Source organism: Tenrec ecaudatus, chromosome 8 (assembly GCF_050624435.1).
Source record: "Tenrec ecaudatus isolate mTenEca1 chromosome 8, mTenEca1.hap1, whole genome shotgun sequence".
Lineage (NCBI taxonomy): Eukaryota > Metazoa > Chordata > Mammalia > Afrosoricida > Tenrecidae > Tenrec > Tenrec ecaudatus.
The window spans coordinates 45,970,241-45,992,277 of record NC_134537.1 but is presented as its reverse complement, the minus strand read 5'-3'; the positions used below and the strand labels follow the sequence as shown (position 1 = coordinate 45,992,277).

General features: G+C 40.0%; 1 protein-coding gene across 7 annotated transcripts in view; it reads right to left on the bottom strand.

Moving 5' to 3' along the window:
* The window catches only part of GOLGB1 (golgin B1), a 75,878-nt gene that overhangs the window by 23,650 nt on the left and 30,191 nt on the right, over window positions 1–22,037 (bottom strand). For all 7 annotated transcript variants that reach the window (XM_075556341.1, XM_075556347.1, XM_075556342.1 and 4 more), the window contains 3 exons: window positions 14,533–14,647; window positions 10,556–10,623; window positions 410–5,520 (listed from right to left, as the gene is read on the bottom strand). In XM_075556341.1, the coding sequence (XP_075412456.1) occupies window positions 410–5,520; window positions 10,556–10,623; window positions 14,533–14,647 (5,294 nt within the window). The remainder of the gene's footprint in view (window positions 1–409; window positions 5,521–10,555; window positions 10,624–14,532; window positions 14,648–22,037) is intronic.

The following is a 22,037-nucleotide window of genomic DNA, read 5'->3' as shown; positions in this document are numbered from 1 at the left end:
TCATCTTTTTAATGAAAATATATTTCTGTATTATATACTAGTCTTTTTAATTTTCTGTAGTAAAGGCATACTGAACTATTTATATTTAAATAATAAGCTACAAACTCTATTACTTATTTTGACATGATTTTTTTTATACTCTAAAAAGTAATACTTTCTAATTTTGTTCTACTTGGGATGAGAAACAATGAGAAATCCTATCAGAAGTGAAGGCATGCAGAGGGTGAGAGGCATTACTGATTCTGGAGCTTCAAAATGATATTGTAAAAGTGATCTTCTATCTTCTAAGAGAACTTAAGTCAAAATTATTATTTAGAGAAACAGTTTAAACAGAGACTCTCTTTGCCTCCAGCTTCTTCTGGAAGAAGCAGTTACCGCATGAGGAAACCAAATGCCTTTATTCATTTACCTTGAAATGTTGATCTTCAACTCTTCCATATGGATGGACATCTGCCGAAGTTGATCCTTTAGAGCACTACAATTTTCCTCTTTGAGTCTAAGTTCATCTTGTTTGGTTTGAATGGCTTCACTGAATTTTCTCTCCCATGTCTTGGCCTCATCTATCACTCTATCCCGATCGTCCTGGAGGGAAGACATGCTCTTAGTGAAGGCTGCGAGCTGGGCCACCGTTCTGTCCAGGTTTTCCTGAAGTTGCTTGACTTCTGTGTCTTTCTTGTTCAGAATAACCTGAATCTCTCCAAAAGTCTCTTCCAAATGCACTTTTTCTCTATGCAAAACATCCAGTTTCTCTTGCATATTCTTCATCTCTTTCAGGTGTTTATTTTCGGCCTGCTCTAGTTTTCGCTCAAGATCATCATCCTTTTGTTTCATTTGCCTTTTAACCAAATCTTTATGGGACTGAAGTTCCTTCTTCAATTGGAGGTTGTCTGCTAAGACCCGAGCTGCTTCACTTTGAGTGTCATCTAACAACACTCTGAAGCTAGCCAATTCTGCTTGCGCCTTCCCACGCAGTTCATCCGCATGAACTAGATTTTCTTTGTTTTTTTCCAAGTCTTTTTGGGACTCAGACTGAACAAATTCGAGGGCCTTAACAGTTCTTTCCAAAGCACTAATTTTCTCTTGATACCTGATGCAGTCCTTCTGCAACTGTTTTACCTCTTGTTGTTTTTCTTTTAATAGCTCTTTAAGTTCCTGTGCATGGCTTTTATTACCAGGTTCTCTCTGGGCGCCTTGAATTTTCTCCATATATTCTTTTCTTATTTCTGATTCCACTTTAGTTTTTTCCTTGACTAACTGCTGCTTTTCTTCTTCCAGTTCACTCACACACTTTTTAAGATTCTGCATTTCAGATTCCAGCTGCTCATTTTTTATTTGGGCATCTGTAACATCCTGATAGTAATTCCCAATGCTTCCATTAAGTTCTGCTAACTGATTCATAAGCCTTTCTTCCAAATCATCTTTTTCTTCCTCCGTAGCCTCTTTTAATTTGGTGACTCTGGAGAGTTCCTCTTGGATTTGCTGGTTTAACAGGTTTATTTTGGTTACTTCTTCCTGAAGTATTGTTAGTTCACCATCCTTTGATAATACTTGATTCAGTAAAGCATCTCTCTCATTTTCTAACGCTTGACTAAATTCCTTTTCTTTCTGCTTCTCTTTCTCTAATTCAGCCATTCTTTCTTTGATCTGGTCAATCTGCTTCAGGTAGTCATTAACTTCATCACGTGGGCTGACCTTCTCACTTATGTCAGGGTCTATCTTGGTGCTGCTATTTGATAGAATGGATTGTGAATATTCAGGCCTTGTACTCGTACTCAGAGAATCTGGTTCTTCTGCTTCCCCTGACACAGACTGTGCTGGTTCTACAATAGTATCCATTTGGTTGTCTTGTTTCTCAGTGGCTTCTAGACTGACTTGTTTGCATACATTATCTTCTACCTGGTGCTTTAAATCTTGAACCTCCTGACTCAGAATATCCTTCTCAGCCATTAGGGCCTCACATTTCTTAGAAAGTGTTTTATATTCCATTGTGATCTTTTCTAGCTCCTCCTTCAAACTGGAATTAGAAGAAAGAAGTTCTTCTATACGATCGTTAGATGTGTCTCCTATCGGGTGAGCCTCTGCTCTGAGCCGATCATTCTCTTCTTCTAGCTCTACGATTTTCTGCTGTTTAGACTTCGCAAACTTTCTCATTTTGTCTTTCATCTCCTCCTTTTCCTGCTCAGCTTCCTGCAACTGCTTTTCTATCTCTTTCTTATTCATTTCTGTGTTTCTCAATTTTCCATATAATTCTTGCTTCTCCTGCCTCACTGCTTCTACCACATGCTGAATCCTTTCTGCCTCATTGCTGACATTCTCATAGGACTGCAGAAGCATTTCATACTCTTTTTGTAGTTCCTTGTGTTTCTCTTGCCACTCGGTGTTTTCTGCAATCTGAGAGCGCTTCAGCGATTCCATTTCCTTCATTAGGTTTTCCTTGTCTCCAGTAAGACCCTCCAGAGCTAGTTTCAGACTTTCACAAGAGCCATTAAGACTTTGATTTTCCAGTAGAGACTTGTCCACTTCTGCTATGAGTTTGTCTCTCTCTTCCTGAAGAAGAGTTAACTTTTCAGAGAATGTATCTTTTTCTTTGTTTTGAGCAGAAATTTGGCATTCTCTATCTGCCAGAGACTTGGTAAGACAGCCGATGCTCTCTCTGGCCAAAGACAGCTCCTCTTGGAGATCTTTGAGTTCTTGTAGAGCTCTTTTGCGGGAAATAAGGGCAGCTTGGAGCTTCCTCTGTAATTGGCTTGTTTTATCTTCCTTTTCGCTGTCTAGTTTTTGCTTCATTTCTCCAAGTTCTCCCTGTAACTCTTTTATCTTCTCATCACGCTCTTCCGTCTGCATTTCCAGTTGTGTATGTAAAGCCTTAAGTGACTTCTCTTGTTCCATCATCTCTGCCTTCAGTTTAGTAAAGACTTCCTCTTTCTCACTAAGTTGGCCAGAAAGGTAGCAAATTTCTTCTTCCTTTTTGCTTATGCATCTTCGTGACTCATCTAGTGCAGGCTGTAATTCTCTGAGATGTTCCAATCTAACAATTTCTAGTTGACTACTTTCCAGTGTCAGCTTCAAGTTTTCTGCATGGGCTTCGGCTTCACTGGTGGCTGTCTCCAAACTCTGGATCTTTAGATCCTGATTCTTAATCTGCTCCTGTAATTGAAATACCTCATCTGATTTTTTACTAAGTTCAGTTGTTACAGCACTAAACTTCAATTCTAACACTTCTTTCTCAGTCTCTATTTCTCTCATTTGGGCCGTCCTCTGGTCAACAGAAGTACTGCTCTGCAGCGCACTGGCATCTTCTGGCTGGGAAGTCAACCCTAAACCCAAGCAGAGCTCTGACACGGGCTGCGCAAGTCGCTGCTCTGTACCTGTAACTAAAGGACTGTCTGAACCTTGAGCGGAAGATCTCGATTCCCCCCGGGCAGTGGATGGTGGCATTTTTCTGTCTAAGGACTCCTGTACTTGGGTCTGGAGCTGTCGTAACTGGTCTCCAATGTCTTCCTTTTCCTTACTTTGCTTATCAAATTGCTCTTGCAAGTGGTCATAGTCCTCTTTCTGTTGCTTTAACTCTTCCTGTGCCTTTGTAAGAATTTTCTTACGTGAAACCAACACTTCCTGCAGCTTCTTTTCAAGTTGCCTCTTTGCTTTTTCAAGGCCCAGCATCTTGGCCTCCAGCCCTGGTGCCCACTGTTCTCCGCTACCTCCACCGGACGGGCTGGTCGCCGCTGTTTCTCTCACAGGTGCTGTGCAGTCTCCATCACCTGCATCCTTGTTACCTGTGGTTAATTCCTGGATAATTATTTGGTTTTCAGTGATCTGTGCTTGGAGCAAATCTATTAGGTTTGTCTTATCCTGCAAGGTCTGATTCATCTGTTTGACAGTAGCCTGTAACTGTTCTTCAGCTGCCACCTTTTCTTCCAAATCCTTCCTCACGTGCTCTAGCTCTGCTTCCTTCTCAGATATTGACTGCTTTAAGCGCATTTCTAGCTCTTGGCACTTAGAAATCACACATTTTTCTGACTTTTCTTGGTCCTCTTTGTCGTCTCCTAGCTCCCTGTTCTCATTTGAATTAAACGGGACCTCAATTTTAGATTCTTCTCTCACTCTGGCTAATTCCTCTTCTAATCTACTGACTCTTTGTAGAAGTTCCTTTCTGTTAATAAGAGCTGCGTGAAGCTTTCTCTTTCTCAGTTCGCTTTCTTTCTTTAGAAGGTCTAATTCACGCTGAAGTTCTTCTTTACTTCGTAGTCCTGCTGGGCTCATCTCATCATAATTATTAAGGCCAGAAACAACATCTTTATCTTCTACCTGTTCTTTTTTCGCTTCCTCGGCTTTGGATAATAAATTCAGCTGTTCTTTGAGAGTTTTTATTTCCACCCCAAGAGAAAACTTTTCTTCATTAAGCTGAACCATTTTCTCAGTCATGTTAATGCTAATTTCTGTCACTTGCTCCTCCTTTTCCTTGATGGTTTGTTGGAGGGCTTCCACGTCTTTCTTTTTCTCCAATAAAAGTTGATCCAGTCTTGTTATTTCAAGTTCCTTCTGTGAAAGAGCATGGGAAAGTCCTTCCATCTTATCCAAGACACCCCTCCAGCGCTCCTCCCCACCAAGCACCTCCATTTCCTTCTGCTGTAGCTGGCTCTGCAGGCTTTCAATCTGCCCCGAAAACCGAAGCTGCTGATGATCTAGTTCATTCTGTAGAGCTTCAATTTTCACATCTTTCGCTGTGGCTTCCACACTAAGGCTCTGGATCTGCTCAGTGAGCAGGCTGTGATAAGTAGTCTGGCTTTCATGATCCAATCTTCTTTGGTTTTCTGCTTCTGCTAGATTTGCTTTCAGTTGTTGTACCTGAGCCCTCAGTTCTGTTAAAACACTAAGTTCCTGTAGCTGGGAAAGAAGCTGGTCTCTTTCTTCAGACAAAGCAGTCAATGCACTGCTTGTGTTTTCAGCATTTTTCTTGAACTCTTCAATCAATTGAGTTAGCCTGCTTATTTCCTTAGCATTCTCATCTAGATTTCTTTCATAGATTTCCTCTGCTTTATGTAAGTTTATCTCAAGCTCCAAATTTTGACTTTTTAACCTTTTCAACTCATCCTGACACTGGCTCATATCTGGCACCATACAAGTATCCACTCCAGTGTCATTAAAAGATAGATCCTCTGATGTTCTATTTTGTTGGGTGGTGCTTGCCTGCTTTTCTTTTGCAACTGCATTTGACATCAAGGGAAAATCTTGTCCTGTATCTTCATGTAATGTTTTCATTTCAACTGGAGGTATTCCCTCATTCTCGATCTGTTTCATTACTTTCTGACCAAGGTCTTCCAGGTCCCCCTCCTCAGTCCTTTTTCCCTGTAGCTGCAATTTAAGGAATGCAATCTCCTCTTGCGCTTCTTTCATTTCCAATAGTAAAACGGATAATTCTTTATGTTTCTGGGAAAACGTGTTCTCAGGAACTTCTTGCCCATTTTCCTCAGTAGAACAGTTGCTCTCGTTAAGCCTGGTATTATCAACTGTGCTGATCTAGATAAAATATAAATCAAGTTATTATAAAGGTCATTGTGATAGACTGTTCAATCCATTGACATTATTCCTATCATTGTTTTCTTGGAAAATAGAATCAGTGAATGTCAAGTTATTAATTAACTTAATGTTCATCAATGAGCTTAATGGGTGCTTCCACAAGACAATATCCACCTTTACCAATTGATACCTCCAGGGGAAAAAAGTAACTCCAAACAACATACCAATGACCAAGAGTACAGGCTCTGCAGCTCACTCGACTGTCTGGGTTCATATCTTAGTTTTGCCATTTATTAGCAGAAGCGGGTACATGGTATTCAATGAATATAATTATTATCTTAACATTCAGATACCAAGAAAAATATTAATTTCGGATTTTTTATTATTTCAAAAAAGTTACTTAGCAATTTTCCTAAGTATTATTTGTCATCATTTCAAATTCTTTGCTTTCTGTATTATCCTACTATTCTATTAAAAAATGCAGGGACCAAAACTGGACATTGTATTCAACATAGAAAAAAATGTTTCCTTACAATTTCTACATGTCACATTCCTATTTATACATTCCTACATACACTAATGATTTGATACAGCCAAGGTACCTTTTCTGCCAGGATTGGTCAAAGTAGCTCAATTCGTTTGCTCTCTCTCATACCTCAAGCATTCCTATTTTTTCCCTTTCTAACTATCTGACATGCCATTTTCCTCCCCTTAGTCCTGCCCTCTGATGCTCCCTAAGGAGACAGAGTCCACTTTCCTATGTGACTTGAGGAAGGAATCACTGTCACCCCATTCAGAGAGCAGTGAACAAGAGAACTTTGCTCTCTCTGGCCCCTCTGCTAACTCTGGTCTTTCCCTTTACACTGAATTTACACTGTGATGTTTTTCTTTTGTTTTTTTAAGAGCATTTTACTGGGGGTTCTTACAGATCTTTTTTTTTCTCCTTACAGCTCTTATAACAATCCATCCATCAATAGTATCAAGCATATTTGTATATATATTGCCATCATTATTTTCCAAACATTTACTTTCTATTTGAGCTCTTGAAATCAGCTCTTTTTACCCTCCCTCCCCATCTCTCACCCTCGTGACTCCTCGATAAATTATTATTATTTTCATATCTTACACCAACCGCTCGCTGTTTCTTTCCTCTCCCTCTCCCCCACTTTCTCCCTACACTCCTAGTATCGCTACTCCCATTTCTGTTCCTGAAGGGCTCATATGACCTGGATTCCATGCATTTTGAGCTCTTGTCTCTACCTGTGCACATGCTCCAGCCAAGTCCGTACTGAAAGGCAGGACTGGGGTCATGATGGTGGGGAGAAAGGAAGCCTCAAGGAGCCAGAGGATCATTGTGTGCATCTTTCTTACTCACTCAGTATAAGGGATTATCTTAGTCTCTTTCTCTTGCAATTTCTCTGTGACTTCCCCCTCCTTTTCCATTGTGCCCTCTTTTTGTTCTCTTCTGGTTCTGATTTTCTTTTGCTACCAGAGTCCTGTCTTTCTTATCTATTGTTCTCTTTTGAGCTACTTTTATTTTGTTTTCACTAGTCTCTCATGTTAGCATCTTAAAATATCGAGCATCCTTACCTAAACAAGATTTATTTTACTCTGTATTTTTATAATTTATCAGTAACTACAAAAACTACAATTTTCCATATGAACTCAGTTTTGTTAATTTTGTAAATAGAGTATCAGTATCTCCATGAAAAAGCATTAAATATATGTGAATAGATAGATGCTTCAATTAAGAAACGTCAATACTCAAAACTGTTTATGACTCTTATCACTGATTTCTGACTCAGGAGGACAAAACTAATGTAAGCAAAACAACTAACAATAATCTTAACTCAAGAAAATGTTATTAATGAGTCATATATTACCTTTAATACTAAAAGGACATTATTCCTGAAAGATAGCCTTTTCATAAAATCTCCAGCAAAGCCTTGCCAACTGAGGGTAAAAAACACAAAAAGCAGCAAAACCCAATAATAAAAGGCAAATCAGGAGATTCCATCTAATCTCATTAAAAGTCTGATCTAGAAATATCAAATACCAAATATGGGACTTGTTCCTCTTTTCCATTGTGCTCTGGAGCCCTGGTGGGTTAAGTGGGTTAAGAGATGGGTTGCATGTTCTTATGTGCCACTTTGGTGCTGTCAAAGCCATCCCCAATTTTATGCACATTTTAATATATCTGCAGGTCCACCTAGATAAGATAGGCTGGACAAACAATATGAGAAGAAAATAACGGGACCAATGGTCCCGGCAGGACATGAACCTGTGGGAGAGAGGGGAAGGGAGGAGGTGTTGGCCAACCCAGGGACAAGGGAACAAGTGGTTCAAAACCAGTGCCAGGGAGGGAATGGGAGGACTAGTAGGGAGTGACCAAGGGCAAGGTAACTGAGAGGAATTACTGAAACCCGAATGAAGGCTGAACATAGTAGTGGAACAGGATGAAAGCATAAGGAAATAGAGGAAAGGAGTAGGAGGCAAAGGGCATACATAGAAGCCTAAATATAGACATGTACATATGTAAATATATTTATGATTATGGGGGAAATAGACCTATGTGCATATATTTGTAGGTTTAGTAGTAGTGTAGCAGGTGGACATTGGGCCTCCTCGCACGCATTCCCTCAATATAAGAGCTCCTTGCTCAGCTAAACAGTCATTTGATGATACCCACCCTCCCGACATGATCGCTGAAGACAGACGTGTGCATAAGCAAACGTCGTGAAGAAAGCTGATGGTGCCCGGCTATCAAAAGATATAGCCTCTGGAGTCTTAAAGGCTTGAAGGCTAACAAGTGCCATCTAGCTCAGAAGCAAAAAAGCCCACAGAAGCCACAAAGCCTATGTGAACATGAGGTGTTGAAGGGATAAGGTAGCAGACACCAAAGAACAAAAACTATCATTGGGTGATCACCTTTCCCACAAAAACGCTGAAGATGAATGTTTGCATAAGTAAGTGTGGTGAAGAAGGCTGATGGTGCCCCGCTATCAAGAGATACAGAGTCTGGGGTCTTAAAGGCTTGAAAGTAAACAAGTGACCATCTAGCCCCAAAGCAAGAAAGCCCACGTGGAAGCAGCACATCAACATGTGTGACCATGAAGAGCGGAGCGGACCAGGTTTCAAACACCCAAGGTGGGGGAGGGGGGATATCATATCATAAATGAGGGGAGCGCAAGATGGGGACCCAATGCCTAGCTGTAGACAACTGGACATCCCTTGCAGAGGGGTAGTGGGGAGGAGATGAGTCACTCAGGGTTCAGTGTAGCAATAATGAAACTCACAACTTTCCTCTAGTTCTTAAACGCTTCCTCCCCCCAACCATCATGATCCCAATTCTACTTTGCAAACCTAGTTAGACCAAAGGATGCAAAGCGGTACAGATGGGAACTGGAAACACAGGGAATCTAGAACAGATGAACCCCTCAGGACCAACGGTGAGAGTGGCAATACCAGGAGGGAAGTGGGGGTAGAAAGGGGGAACCGATCACAAGGATCTACATATAACCTCCTCTGTGGGAGATGGGCAACAGCAAAGTAGGTGAAGGGAGATGCCAGGCAGTATAAGATAAAATAATAATTTATAAATTATTAAGGGCTCATGAGGGAGGGGGTAGCGGGAAGAAGGGGGAGGGAGAAAGGAAAATGAGGAGCTGATTCCAGGAACCCAAGCGGAAAGTGAATTTTGAGAATGATGAGGAAAATGAATGTATAAGTGTGCTTTACACAATTGATGTATGTATGGATTGTGATAAGAGTTGTAGGAGCCCAAATAAAATGATTCAAATAAATAAATAGTTGGGTTGCTAAGCACAAGGTTAGTAGTTTGAAACCACCACCTCTTTGGGAGAAAGATAGGGCTTTCAACTGCCGAAAACTGCCATAAAGAATTACAGTCTCAAAATGAGTGCATAAGCAAATGTGATGAAGAAAGCTGATGGTGCCTGGCAATCAAAAGATATAACATCTGGGGTCTTAAAAGCTTGAAGATAAATAAGCAGACATCAAGCTGAGAAGCAACAACGCCTACATGGAAGAAGCACATCAGTCTGTGTGATCACAAGGTGTCAATGGGATCAGGGATTAGGCATGAAAAACCCAGAACAAAAAATCGTATTGATGTGAATGAAGGAGTATGGAGTAGAGACCCCAAAGCTCACTTGTAGACAATTGGACATCATCCCCTTACAGAAGGGTCACAAAGAAGAGAAGAGTCAGGGTGCAGTATAGCACCGATGAAACATACAATTTTACTCTAGTTCTTTAATGCTCTCTTCTCCCCCCACACTATCATGATCTCAATTCTACTTTACAACTTGACTAGACCAGAGCATGTACACTGCTACCGATAAGAGCTTGCAACAAAGGGAATCCAGAACAGATAAACCCCTCAGGAGTAATAATGAGAAGAGATACCAGGAGGATAAGAAGAAGGTCGAAAGAGAAAGGTGTAGCTGATTACAATGATCTACATATAACCCCTTCCTAGGGGAATGGACAACAGAAACGTGGGTGTAGGGAGAAAGCTGTTGGTGTAAGCAATAGGGGTGGGAGAGGTTATAAATTATCAATGTTTCATGGGGGAAGGGGTATAAATGAGGAGCTGATACCAAGAGCTCACGTAGAAAGAAAATGTTTTGAGAATGATGATGGCAACATATGCACAAATGTGCTTGACACCATGGATGGATGGATGGATTGTGATAAGAGCTGTAAGAGCCCCCAATAAAATGATTTTTAAAAAGAGAGAATTACAGTCTCAAAACCAACAAGGACAGTTCTACTCTGTTCGAGGAGTCAGAAGAGACTTGATGGCAGTGAGTAAACTCACTTTGGTTCAGGGCAATTGAAAATTCCCAATAATCAAAATAAATGACAAATAACAATCATCAAGGATCTCTTAAGCAGATTCCATTCTATAGATAATTTCTTAGTCAATGGTGGAAAAACAGAAATGTTTAGATTTGAAACTCTCCTCTTAAACTAGTTCATATTCTAGTCGTTTAAAGGTTGCATCACTTACCTGGCTGACTTCTGTCTTTCCACTTCTATTCTGAGCTTCCGTGAAAGTAATCTGAGATGACAGTTTTTCTGAAAGTCATAAAATAATTACCTTTAGGTTATATCCTTGTACTGTTAAAAAAACACAGAAATAAATGTATGGGATCCTGCTTGAGATGCATGAAATAATCAAGACCAGACAAAATAGTTTGAAGATAAAAAGTTGATTTGATTCAAACAAAAATGGCAAGAGAAGATAGGTGAATTATGAAATAGAATGGCACTAAACCCACCACTGTCACTGAGTCAAATCTGACTTATAACTACACGGGGATTCCAAGGCTGTAAATTTTACAGAAGTGGATGACAGTCTCATCTTTATCCCAAGGAGCAGCTAGTGGGTTTGAACTGCCAATCTTGAGGTTAGCAACCCATTGCTTATCCCACAGTGCCAACTAAGGCACGTGGCAGTAGGAGGACTTTGAAAGAAAAGGAAGCCAGATCTCTCAGAACCAGTGGTGAGAGTGGCGATACTGGGAGGGTAGAGTGAGGGTGGGGTGGAAAGGGGAAACCGATTACAAGGATCTACATATAACCTCCTCCCTGGGGGACAGACAACAGAAAAGTGGGTGAAGGGAGATGTCAGACAGTTTAAGATATGACAAAATAATAATTTATAAATTATCAAGGGTTCATGAGGGAGGAGTGGAGAGGGGCTTAAGTGGAGAGCAAATGTTTTGAGAATGATGAGGACAATTAATGTACAAATGTGCTTTACACATTTGATGTGCGTATGAATTGTGATAAGAGTTGTATGAGCCCCTAAAAATGATTTTAAAAAACAAGAATACTAAAAGGGACACAGAAAGTGAAGAGTCTATCAACCTAGAATTCTGTATCCAATAAAAATATAAAGATGTATAACTGGAACAAAAGGAAGCTAGAGCATGTGCTATGAAGCAGCTATTTTCCCTCGACTTACTCTCGTTGCATGCCTACTTCCTTCTCATCACAGAGGTTTCTACGCCTCCAACAGGCCTGCCTTAACTCTCTGAGAGGATTCACTGCCTCTCCCTGCCCCAGGCACATTTGCAGTTTTGTTTATTAAACAGCACTTCGTTGTATTACTTATATATTTGATAGTTAGCACATATATATTCTAAAGTGGGTTATGTGTTGAGCTGCTGACCACATAGTCAGTAGTTTGAAACCGCTAGCAGCTCCATAGGAGAAAGAAGCTTTCTACTGTGATAAAAGTTTACAGTCTCAGAAACCACAAGGGCAGTTCTACTGTGTCCTGTAGGGTCACTATGAGTTGGAATTGACCTGATTGATGGCACTGAGCTGTTTTGGGATTATAATTTACTAAAATATCCTAACTTCTTTTATTCTCCTACTATGTACAATTCTCAATTTTATGGCTTTTCATGAACATGTTTACAGCCTGTCTTTCCATCTGGTGTTGAAGCTCCATGTCATGTTCTTAGCAGCATCCCCAACAATTAGAACTGTTCCTACCACCCAAGGACACTATAGATATTTGAACAATGTATAGATAAAGGATATCCATGAAACAAACTAAAAAAAGTATGTATATAATGTAGTTAGACACATCACACAAAAAATGAGAATAGACATTAAAAACTAGTTTATTCCAAATTCCAGAGGTTGATTAAAGAACAGAAATTTATAGAAAACTTTTATAGTGATCCCTTCTGAGAAAAGAGGGCAGACTAGAACTCATGTACACCCATAAGCCATAGAGACACATAAAAAGGAAGAGAGCTATTTGCAAAACTGCAAAATCAGTATCATAACATCTCGAAGTTACTTTGATGAGCTCAATAATGAACTGAATTTGTGATGTTATTTATTAACAAAGATGAAAATATTCTAGTCAAGGCATACAATCCCAGTTTAGAGTTTAGTAGAAAAATGTAAAATAACTAAATTAGAAATGTTAGCTTTAGATTTTTTAAACAGTGCTACAAACTATTCAGTTTTCAGTCATACTTCTAAAAGCTAACGCATAGTTAATCCAGGATGAATTAGGTCAGTCAAACACTATTAACTACATAGTGCTAAATCCAGGAACTGCTCAGGAATCAGGTATTAAGCACAAGGAATGTCACCGCCACTCTGGTTGACTGCTCACACACAGGTCAACAGAATAACACCATCTATTCTATTTAATCCGGCATAAACTTACTTGGCAGCTCCTATCTGTGAAGCACTAAAGTAGTTCTTGGTAAAGGGGGGGTGGGGGGGAGGGGGAGGAGCAACTGCTGTCCTTGAAGAGCTACATACACCCTTATCTTTGAAACATTTATGGAGTGTAGTAAAAAAGACAAATAAAAGAGATCATTGTAATATAACATTAAAGTTACGTAGCTTTGTGGGATCAGAATCGCCCTCTGAAAAGGATCTAGGTTGAGGCATGAAAAGCAGGAAAGAAATGGAGAATTTTAAGCAGGGTATAAACCAAATCCTGAATCCACAACCACTGAGTTGATTCTGAGTCATAGCAACCACAGATTGTTTCCAAAGCCCTAGATCTTTGAGTGAGCCCAAGCCACAATCGCCCCGCACAGAGCAGCTGGTGGGTTTAAACCACCACCCTTACAAGTCCAGTGCTCATCAAAGAGCACCACCGAGGTAGCAGGAGCAGGAACAAAAAATGGTTCCTACCTTTGAACCTTTAATTTTACTAGTCTCTGTTACCTTGTTGCACAAAATTATTACTGTGAATGTCTTGTCTTCATTGTCTATTTAGCAATCCATGATTTTTTAAAAATTTTATTCAAAATTTAGGTGAAAGTTTACAGAGTTGATCATCAGTTTTATATTCAACCATTTGTACACACTTTATTACAACTCATTCATTTTAATCCCCTCAATATACCACTGCTTCTCTCATTTCTTCCCACTGTTACTTGTTTCCATTCCTCCTTTCCTAACCCTCTGCCCTTGAGAAAATGGTGCCCTTTTGATTTTATATTTTCTAAATCATTTTATTGGGGGCTCTTATGGCCCTTATAACAATCCATACCATCAACCGTATCAAGGACATTTGTACATGTTTTCATCATTATTTTCTAAACATGTTTTCTAAATATTTTCTGTTTGAGCCCTTGGTATTAGCTCCTCTTTCCCCCCTCCTTCCCTCACCCTCCCACCCTAATGAACCCTTGATAAATTATAAATTATTTTCATATCTTACACTGACCTCTGTCTCCCTTCACCCACGTTCGGTGGTTCTTCACCTTTGGATGGGTGTGTGTGTGTGTGTGGGTGTGTGTGTGTGTGTGTGTGTTATACATCAATTATTGTGATCAGTTCCCCTCTTTTCTCTCCCTTCTCTCCCCACCTTCCCTACTCTCTTGGTAGGGCTACTCCCATTTCTGTTCCTGAAGGGTTTATCTGACCTAGATTCTGTGTGCCGAGAGTTCTCATTTGTATCCGTGTACAGATTTGTAAGGTAGAGCTGGGGTCATGCTATTCGGGGTGAAGAAGCTTCATGGAACCAGAGGCATAGCGTGTCTTTAGTTGGTGCACCCTGGCTGACTCATCTGTCCTTTTGATTTAAAATGGCTGATTTCGCTCCAAATCTGAAAAGTAATTAAGAGTCATAGGTCCCACCAGTCTTTACAAAACTCCATGATCGTTTCAGTTCCTCCTGTTCAATCTGTGCACCCCAGACAAAAACTTGACTATTCACTCCTAAAACAAGTTTAAATACTACAGGATTTAAAGCCCATTTGCAAAGCAGAATTTATAGGCAACATTATAAACTGTTGACTTACAGATACAAACACGTGTATGTGATCTAAATGTTCACTGAGTACTGATCTCATGTTCTACAACTGCCAGCAGTGCTTGCTAAGATCTTTATGACCAAAGGACCTACCATGCTCGCCATGTGGACAGTGAGAAGAAGGAAGCAAGACACACTGAGATTAAAAACAAAAACAACACCATCTGGTTTTCATGTATACATACCATTTTCTGCTTTCAGCTGCTCAAACTCTATACAACTAAGACGCAAAACTTCCTTTTCATTCTCTAGTTCAACCACTCTCTTCTGCAGAGAGGCAATATTCTCCTCAGTGACAGTCTAAATTGAAGAAAGACAAATTAATAATTCTCCAATAAAAGGCTCTCATTAATGTACCAATAGCAATAGCCTCCAGCATTTTTATCTTCTAAAAGTTCCCCAGTCATGAAAATACTTTAAAAATACCATCTATTAACCTGCTTTGATAATATCTGAAGTACTACTTTTTACCTAGAGGTAAAAAGTGAGATAGCAGAAGTCCAAGATATTGGTGGTTGAATTTAAGATCGAAGCCTGGATGGCAAAGATAGAAATTCTGTGTCCACTAAGGAAGACTGAAGAGCGCTGGTGGTACAGTGGTTACGAGTTGGGCAGTGATCCTTATGGTTGGCAGTTTGAAACCACCAGCAGGAAGAAAGACTGAGCTTTCTACTACCGTACACAGTCTCGAAAATCCACAGGGGCTTGTTATGAGTCAGCAATGACTTGATGGCAAGTGAGTTTGGTTTAGTTTGCTACTGAAGAAAAATAGCATAAAGACAAATCACCGTTCCACCCACCTCTACAGTGTTAAGATTAGAGTGATGCCACCATTCACCAGGCCTCTCTCCTGGTGGGCAATGAACAGGAAGAAGGGAATTCCCAAAGAGGGGCAGAGACAAATATCCACCCCTTAAACAAGAAAGAACCATAATCTGTTCCCCAAGTACATGCAGTTCAACCAAACCCCCTCCCCGCACCCCTCCACACACACACAGCTACTCCATGGGAGAACGATGAAGATGTCTGCTCCCATAAGGGCTTACAGACTGAGAAATTGGGAGAAGTTCCACTCTGGCCTGGAGAGGCCCTTTGAGTGAAAACTGACTTGACTGAGTGGGGAGTTATGTTATCACAAGAACCGTCTTGCATTTAATTTATACATACAAAATCAGTTTTTCCTAAAAAATAGGTTTATCAATTACACCATATATTTAGTTTTAAGTCCGCATATATTTTTCATCCATAAAAAACAACAAAAAATTTATCCATCAAGACCATGTTCATCTGCAAAGGGCTAAGTCTATATAATTTTTTATAAAATTACTGAATTTTTGAACCACAAGGATCTTTAGATATTCGCTCTTCATTTGATGGCGAGAGTGTAGGATTTTCACTGGTTTTACCCTGAAGGTTGCTCGCATTTCTATCAAGTGATTGTGACTCGTAGTGACCCTGTAACACAGAGCATCTTTAAAGGTTTTCAATGCTATGATATTTATAGAATCAGATTGTCACATCTTTCTTCTGCAAAGCAGCGAGTGGGTTTCAACTGCCAGTTCTTTAGTTAACAATGGAAAACTTTAAGCTCTGAGCCACTAGGGCTCCTGGACTACATAGGGCTCACAAACTGCTGATTGAAACAAAACAAAACAAAAACAGGTCTTTCTGGCCTAAAAATTACAAAACAGTTTGCTGGGGGAAAAAAATCAGACATAGGACAACATCTGAGGGGAGGAGCCCAAATTCTATAAACTCAACTCTCTGGATGAATGATGAATTATGCATTAGCAAGTACAATGCAGTAAATTATTCAATATGGACCTTCTAGCCATAGCCTTTGTTAATCCCACCAAACGATGTATCTAGGGAGGCAGGGGGGAAACGATGTATCTAGGGAGGCAGGGGGGAAACCGGTGAACAGATTCTACAATCCAGCTGTGAGAGGCTGTTAGCGGGTTAACTGCTATTGCCATTCTGCAAGGGATAAAATGAGCAATCTCAGAAGCAGAGAGGAAGATTTCACCACCAACGAGAGGAAATCTAGGTGTGAAACGTGTCCTTTGGACTCCAAGAACCCCCCGAGCATGGAACCTCCAGGAGACAGCTGTGACACCAGAAGCATAGCTGAGTAGCAGTAGCCAAACCAGAAGCCCAAATATGAGACAGAGCATTGGTCTTTCCAGCCCACAAAGCAAGGAAAGCTGAGTTTTGGGGGACAAGAGGCTGGCTTATGGAGTGGAGTACCTCTGAGCACTTAACTGGGGGAGATGGGTTTGCTGATCCATGGAGCTGGAGCTGGACCTCAATCAAGATGAGGCTTATATCAGAGTTGCTTGCCCATTGGGTATTTATTGGCATCCCTAAAAAAAAGCTTTATAAGATTTCAAAAGTGGACTGAGGCCAAGTCTAGAGCCTGAGGACCAGAGAAAAACCTGCCTGCAGGCACAGCAAAGACTATAGACAGAACACCTGTTTCCTCAGCATTTCTCACCTGACTTAAAACCTGTTAACTTCCCTAATAAGCCCCAGAATTGTGAACATTGTGAGTTCTGTATGGGCTCCTGCAGTGAATTGTGGAACTCAACTCTAAAGTAGAATGTGCTGTGGGAGACAGAGCAACACTGAACTCTAAGGAATCTGGCTATAGGGGGAAAAAAACCAACTAAATTGTGAGTGAAGGGAAAAACACACTAAATTATGAGTGGATGCTACCAAATAAAGTGGTCTAGTGTGTATCCAAAAAATTACTAGTTGATAAAAAAGTCAAACTCTTCAGCATAATATAACAGAATCCAGAGTACTGAGAATAAAATCCATGATTCAATGTAAAATTAAGATGTAAAGAGATGTAAGAGAAAAAAAACCCAAATGGATGTCTGACTAGACGCAACAACCACCCTCCTACACAGAGTAGCTAAAGTGAATGGAAACGATGAAGTAAGAGAGCTGCAGATTTCAGAGACAGGTCAAGGGGATAGAGCAGTCTTTTAATGAAATATGAAAAAGACCTGGCGTCAGAAAATCAGAGGAGAAAAACACTCAGAATTTTTTTTCTTCAGAATTTCTTAAAGTTGGAAGAATTGAAAAAAAATGTATGCATTGTATTAAGTGACACAGAAGATGGACAAGATCAACAAAAATGGAATGAATTCAGAAAGTTACTATGCAAAAAGAATTGGTTGTTATTCAATCACTTCATAAGTTAGCACATTCAGGGCTTTTAAAATGTTCATAGAGAAATCCCATCACCTTTTAATTCCATTAACCCACAAATTTGGACTGAAGGAAGAAGTCAAAATTGCACTAAAGGCATCGTAAAAAAAAAAAAGACTCCAGGAACTGAAAAAATGCCAAATGAGAAGTTTCATTACACAGATGTAACACTGGAAACACTGGCATGTCTATGCCAAGAAATTTGAAAGATAGCTAGCTGGAAGAGATCTATATTTGTGATCATTCTAAAGAAAAGTGACCCAACAGGATGTGGGAATTATTAAACAATATATTTAATATCATACACGGGCAAAGTTTTACTGAAGATAACTCAAAGACTGTTAACAGCAATATATCACAGGAAACTGATAGTATTCAAGTTGGATTCAGAAGAGGTTAGGGAACAAGGGATCTATTATTGTTGATATCAGAAGGATCTTGGCTGATAGCAGAGACCACCAGAAAGATGTTTAACTTTGGCTTATTGAACATACAAGGTCATTAGACTATTGGGGTCATAGCAAATCATGGCTAACACTGAAAAGAATGGGAACTCTACAATGCTTACTTATGGTATTCATGTGGAGCCTGAATACAGACCAAGAGACAGTTGTTCAAATCAGAACAAGGGGGCACGCAAACCAAAATCAAACTCACTGCTATCCAGTTGATGACAACTCACAGTGACCCTACAGGACCCTACAGGATAGGGTGAGTTTCCCTGGCCCTGTGAGACTGTAACTCTTACAGGAGTAGAACACCCCATCTTTCTCCCACAAAGGGGCTACTGGCTTTGAACTGCTGACCTTGTAGTTAGCAGCGCAATCCATAATCCACTATGCCAAAAAGGGCTGCATGGTTTAAAATCATGAAAGGTATGTCAGGGTTAAACACTTTCGCCATACATATTCAATTATGTATGTTGTGGAAATAATCTGATTAGTCAGACTATATAATGAAGAATGCAACATCACAATTGGATGAAGACACATTAACAACTTTTAATATGCAGATGACAAATCTTGTTTGCTGAAAGTAAAGAGGACTCTAAGCCTTTACTAACAAAGATCAAAGATTATAGCTCTTAGTAAAGATTACACATCAACATCAAGAAAACAAAAATTTTCAACTGGATAGATCAGCAACATCATGATAAGCAAAGGAAAGATTCAAGATAGCAACGATTCCAATTAACTTGGCTCCACACTCAATGTACATGGCAGTAGCGTCAAATCCAGAAACTAGTCAACATCTATCTGCCCTCCGAAGGAAGCACAGGAGACAGGGTGCCAGAGCAGAGTGTGGTGAAGATGTTACATAAATGGTGCCCAACTAGCAGATTAATAGCATCTGGGGTGGTCTTAAAGGCTTGTTTTCAAACAAAGAGCCATCTAAGTGAGAAGTCACCTAAGTCCACATGTAAGAAGCACCCATCATCAGTCACTGACAAAGACAAAAGAGGAAATAGTATCAGAGCCTAAACTGTGAGAATACAGTTTGCAGAAGGCTGTAGGTAACAGTGGGAACCCACGATATACATTTGTGGGGTCTACATAAGAAATGAGTCTCCAGTGATTTCCCTCTATCCAGAATAGAGGGATGGGAGGAGAGTGGTTACTAAGTAAGAGTGCACTGGAGAGATGACTATCGGAGATCAAAATGATAAACCTGACTTGAATGGTTAAAACCTCGTCAGTTGATCCCCTTCTGATGCACGTTAAACCTGATTTGGGTTTCAACATTTTCTGTATTTGTCTTGTTCATATTGGGGGTTTGTCTTAGATGTGTGATATCATTAGGGATCACCCTCTTGAATTTTGTTATATGTTTTTCAGAATATGAAAGCCAGGACTGATGAAGCTATCGGGACAGCAAGTAGAATAAGGGTGTCTGGAGGGTACAGTGGGGACAAAAGGGAGCTGCTGTCAGAGTTCAGGAAGGAAAAGAATGCTTGAAACTGTGGTAGCAACTGGACAAGATGACTGAGCTTTGGAATGCTATGATATCTATATTAATTCCCTATAAAATGGTTTTGAAAAGAAATCCATCAACATATTGCAACCCTGCAGCAAAAATAATCTCTTAAAAGTGTTGAAAAATAAGACTGTCAACTTGAGTAGCACGGTGTACCTGAGCCAAGAGTGCCTCACATACATGCAAAAACTGGACAAGTAAGGAAGACAAAGGAAGAATTGATAACTTTTGAATTATGGAATTTGTGAAGAATATCAAATATACCATGGACTGTATAAAGAACAAACAAATCTGTCTTGGAAGAAGTACACAGTCAGACGCTCCTGAGACTCACATACTTTGGGCAGCTTATCAGGAGAGATCAGTACCTGAAAAAGAACACTGTTTGGTAGAGTCGGTGGCAAAGAGGAAGATACTCAATAAGACGGATTGATACAGTGGGTTCAAACACAGCACAATTGTGAGGATAGCACAGGGCCTGCCAGTGTTCTCTTCTGTCGTAAAAAGGGACGCTATGAATGGTAAACAACTCAGAAACTTAACAAAGACAGGAGCTTTATTGCCTTAATTAAAAACAAACAAACACACCATTCTCTCCAGCTGGACTTTCCTTGGCCTGCTCTACTCATCCGCGGCCACCATTTAGCAGTTGGTAAAGAGCAGAGGTTTGGATGCACACAGGATGGAATTAGGCATGGGCATGGCTCTGCGAAAATGGGTTCAATGGCCAAGCTCAACTGCGTCATCAGGAGTGCAGCAAAACCCTCACTGTAAAACTGAGGGCAGAGTGGGAAAAAGTGTTCTTGTCACCTGGGAGAAAAGTTTGAAGAAACTACAGTGGATGGCAGAAAAACTCAGTGTGCAACTTTACACACAGTGCTTTGGTCCAACACAGGGAGCGGGCCAGAAAGGAAAGCACAATTAAGAAAATTGAAAGATGGAAAATTAGTGGTGAAGTGTGTTATGAACCATCTCACCTATACTCAGTCTACATAAATAAAATAGCAATTCCATCATCACTTGGGCAGAAATTAGCTTTGAGAACGAACAAACCCAGTGCTATAAGCAAGTATCTATACTGCTTTACTGTTGTTATTATTATATTCAATTACTTCTATAACAAACATCTTACCTACAATTATTTCAAAGTGTTGATTTAATTGGGATCATGCCTTTGGTTAAAAAATGAATGTGAGCTTAAAAATAAACTTAATTATAGCTAATTATATCAATAATCATATTAAATGTAAAGAGGGAGCTAAGAATGAGAGAAGAGATTTGAAAGTCTAGATACTAGAAATCAAAGTGAACAGTTTCTAGCATGAGGATCTGCCAGCCAAGTAAGTCTGCCAGTTTGGAAAACTACAATCTTATAATGGAGATGGCTGCACCCCAGTATCCTAGTTCGATACCAGCCAATTAAATTAACATCATCAAAAGAACTCTCCTTATTCTGGGGCTTATGCTCAATGAAAAGTCTTCTGGTGATTGTAATCTGGCTTCCCACAGAGAACTTTTTCAGAGCAAAATAGTCAGATGGGCTATTTTTTTTCTGTTCACTAAAAAATGGGAGCATTATGATTTCTATAGTAGACTTATGATTGGAGTTGGAATGAATTGTATACGAGAAGGTACCTAAAAAAAAACAAACAGGAAAAAGGATCTATTGGGTGGAGCTTTCAAAGCATGCTTTCCCCCCACTAGGTGAGCATCAAGCAACGACTCTGAGTTAGTGCACCCAGTTGCATCACAAAGGAAGATTCCTCTGGGTCACGGTGAATTTTTTCTTAAGAGCAGTTTTGCTTAAACCTCGTTTATTGTGATGGTCAATTTAGGAGAACTGCATGCAGCTGTGAAATTATTTCCTGCTTTGGAAAAATGCCACTGAAACTGTTGTGATGTTGAACACATTTTACAAAGACAGCGCAATGGGAAAAACTCAAGTGTCCAAGTGGCTTCCTCGTTTCAAAAAAGGTGAATAGCGATTGATGGCAAACCTCATTCTGGACGTCCATCAACTTCCCGAATGGACAAAAATATTGACTCAGAGTACACTCGGAGTTCGTTCCACCAAGTCAGACTGTTAATCAAGCTTTCTACTTGAAGATACTGAAAATATTATGTAACAGTGTGAGACAAAAAAGGCCTGGTTTGTGGCAAACAGGGGACTGATTCTGCTACCATGACAAATGCACCTGTTCACTCAGCCATCTCAGTGCACCAGTTTTTTGAAAAATAAACAGCATTCTTCTCTTGGGCCCCCTGCACCTTACTCACCTGGCCCTCACTCTGTGTAATTTCTTTTTGTTTCTGAACATGAAGAGACTTAAAAGGAGGGCAGTTTGCTGACAAAGAAGAGGTGAAAAGAAAAAAAAATGAGGGAGCTGCTGTCAGCCATCCAAACAGAAGAGTTTAAAAAGTGTTTCCGAAAATGGAATCGCAGATTTGATAAATGTATTAAATATAATAGAGTACTTTGAAGGTGATAAGGTTGTTTTGT